Source organism: Marmota flaviventris, chromosome 17, assembly GCF_047511675.1.
Source record: "Marmota flaviventris isolate mMarFla1 chromosome 17, mMarFla1.hap1, whole genome shotgun sequence".
Classification (NCBI taxonomy): Eukaryota; Metazoa; Chordata; class Mammalia; order Rodentia; family Sciuridae; genus Marmota; species Marmota flaviventris.
Window position 1 is genome coordinate 62,867,517 of NC_092514.1, and position 2,871 is coordinate 62,870,387.

At 55.9% G+C, this 2,871-nt stretch overlaps 1 protein-coding gene across 1 annotated transcript; it reads left to right on the forward strand.

The window, feature by feature from the left end:
* The first annotated feature begins 1,783 nt into the window (after positions 1-1,783).
* LOC139702447 (reprimo-like protein) lies at positions 1,784-2,157 on the forward strand. The gene has a single exon (XM_071603595.1). The coding sequence runs from the start codon at positions 1,795-1,797 to the stop codon at positions 2,155-2,157; it is 363 nt and encodes a 120-aa protein (XP_071459696.1). The 5' UTR covers positions 1,784-1,794.
* The last annotated feature ends 714 nt before the right edge of the window (positions 2,158-2,871 follow it).

A 2,871-nucleotide genomic window follows, 5' to 3' on the forward strand; every position in this document is an offset into this window, starting at 1 on the left:
AAGCCAAACAGCTACTAGTCCCAAATGGCTCGAACTTGGTCAATCATGGACAGCTTGCATAATTTTGTCCCTAATTCCAAAATTAGCATAAATTGGAGAAAGCAAGTATGTTCCCCTAACCAATGTCATGGATGCCCCTCTTCTAGGGAGCCCCCTACAGCTTCCCCATGCCAACAGGCCCCAACCAGGGCATGCCTGAAGCTGTCTCTTTTTTCCTATTATAAAGCTTCCCACTTATCCACCGGCCTTTGAGTCTCTGCAAAACACAAGTGACAGTGGCTGACTCTTACAAGAGATTCTCAGCAAGCTCTGATTAAATTGCCTAGGCTTGTTCTCTGTGGCTAGTCTTCATTTACTCCCATAAACCCAAGTTCTCTCTCCCTTCCTGCTCCAGGTCAAAGACAACACCTCTCCCTTCCCCCGATCACCAGGTATCAAGAGAAACCAGTTCAGGGACAATGGAAGAAAGGGGAACAGCAATAATTAAGAGTGTAGCTTTGGAACAGGAGAGAGCTGAGGCTTACCTGGCTATGTGGTCCTGGGTAAGTCAACTAAACAACCTTAGCCCCTGATTCCTCATGTCAAGGGAACAGTCCAGCCGAAACTCAAATGCTGATTCAAGCATCCAGCGAGGTAATGTATTTAGTGTACTGACCATATAGTAGGAACTTAATAAAACAAAGACCAGCCATCACGTTCAGCTCCTCATGACTCACTGGAGTAGGTTGTCCCCTTACCATACCCTAGTCACCCTTCCCTGCTCCCTTTCTTTGCAGCAGGGAGCCAGACTTCAGGGTACATAAAGGTCAGGATCTGTTCTCAGCAGTGAGATGAGCAAAGGACATAACCCAGCATTTCTCTAAGAAAAAAAATCCAACTGGCCAAAAGGCCAGATACCTGCTGCACCAAACAGTATGCACCAACACCGCACCTCCCCACCCTTCGAATATATGTATACAGACCCTCACAATAGAAAAGGCCTGAAGAGTTTGTACCAAGGTGACATCGACCCTCGTTGGATGGTAAGATTATAAGGTTTTAGATTTTTTTTTTTCATTTTGCTAATCCATGCGTTATGACCGGTCTACAATGACTACATTTTTGTAAAAAGAAAAACTCCAGTAGCTTATTTTTAATTTAAAAAATTAAATGGGGCAGGGTAGGGGAGATGTAGGAAAGGAAGCAGGGTACACTCCTCAATGCAACACTTCTTCAGTCCGGGAAAAGCTGGGAGGTTCCCGCAGAGGCGATGCGGAACTGCCAGAGGCCTACCCTGGTTTAAAGAAAAAGATAAGACAAGATTTAGAGCAGACTCCAGAAGAACTCGACCGCTAAGAGCACCAAATCCTGGAATAAGCACCTTGGGGAGATATTCTAGCCCAGAGGCGGTCAACCTTCGCTGGCCCTAGGACTGGGGACTGCCGCGGGATCCCAGCCCCCAGCAGCGGTGGGACTCCGGAGGCTGAGCCCTCGCCTGGATTCCCGCCCTCTAGACGCCAGGCGGGGCGGGGCGGGGCGGGGCCGTTGGAGGGGAGGGGCGGCCGGGCCGCTGGGAGCTCCACCGACCACCGCTACGCTCTCGGTTCTCCGGCTCCCGCTCCCGCGCCGCCTGTTGCTCCCTCCCTGTGCCGCTTCCTGCCCGGTGCCCAGCGGTAGGCGGCCCGAGAGGGTGCCATCGCGTGGGCAGCCCTCTTCCTCCCCCACCCCGCGCCAGAGCGTCCCGGAGAGCGCGAACAGAGCCAGCCTCCCGGTGCACCCTGGACCGCGCGCCAAGACCCCGGGCGCAGCGCCGCGATGAACGCGACTTTCCTGAACCACACCAGCTTGGATGAGGTGGGCGGAGTGGGCAGCGGCGCCGGGGCGGCCCTGGGGAACCGCAGTCACGGGCTGGGCACGTGGCTAGACTGCTGCTCCGGGGGCGCGCCGCTGGCCGCCAGCGACGGGGTCCCGGCGGGACTGGCTCCAGACGAACGCAGCCTGTGGGTGTCGCGCGTGGCGCAGATCGCCGTGGTATGCGTGCTGTCGCTCACCGTGGTCTTCGGCGTTTTCTTCCTGGGCTGCAACCTGCTCATCAAGTCCGAAGGCATGATCAACTTTCTGGTGCAAGAGCGGCGGCCCTCCAAGGACGTGGGCGCCGCCATCCTGGGGCTGTATTGAGCACCACGCCTGCCGCCTTCGACAGAGCTGCTGCGAAAAGGGAGACCGGGACCCCCGTCCCCCTCTCCGCTCGGCCGCCGCCGCCGCGCCGGGACAGCAACATGCCTCCGGGCACCAGTGCCTGGACACCGCGGGACTCGCGGCGGCGGCGCGGAAAGGGACTTCCACGCTCTGCACGGTCCTGTGCGCTTCAGCGGGGGGATAAGGTTTCTTAACAGACTTTTTTTTTTTTAAGAAGTTCGGGGCTGGGTGGACTTGAATGTGGGATGCATTGTGGGGCTGAAGTCGCTCGCGTGGGAGTTTTGTGCGTGTTAATGGGGGACAGGACACGGGCGGCGCAGGGGAGAGGTTGAAGAATGGGAGTCTCCGAGCTTGTTGGTCTGATTTTGCATTTGAAAAGAAATTTTTGTAATAAAACCCCAGCCGTCGTACATCCTGCGACTTCCCACTGGCGCCTGTGGGTGTGTGTGTTGGGGGTTGGAATGCGCGGGGTGGAGGGAGGCATGTACCCTAGTGGGGAGCCCTTTAAGCCCGTCCAGAAAAAATATAGCTCCTTTGAGGGCTTCCTGGGGTGCGGTGCGAGCAGATACAGGGCTCCACACCGGAGACCAAGCCACGAAAGGATAAAGGAACTGTTTTCTACAATGACAGCGGAGGCGGGTCCTTTTGGGCGGCCTGACAGTTGGTGCGATTAATTAAATCTTTGGAAATCTG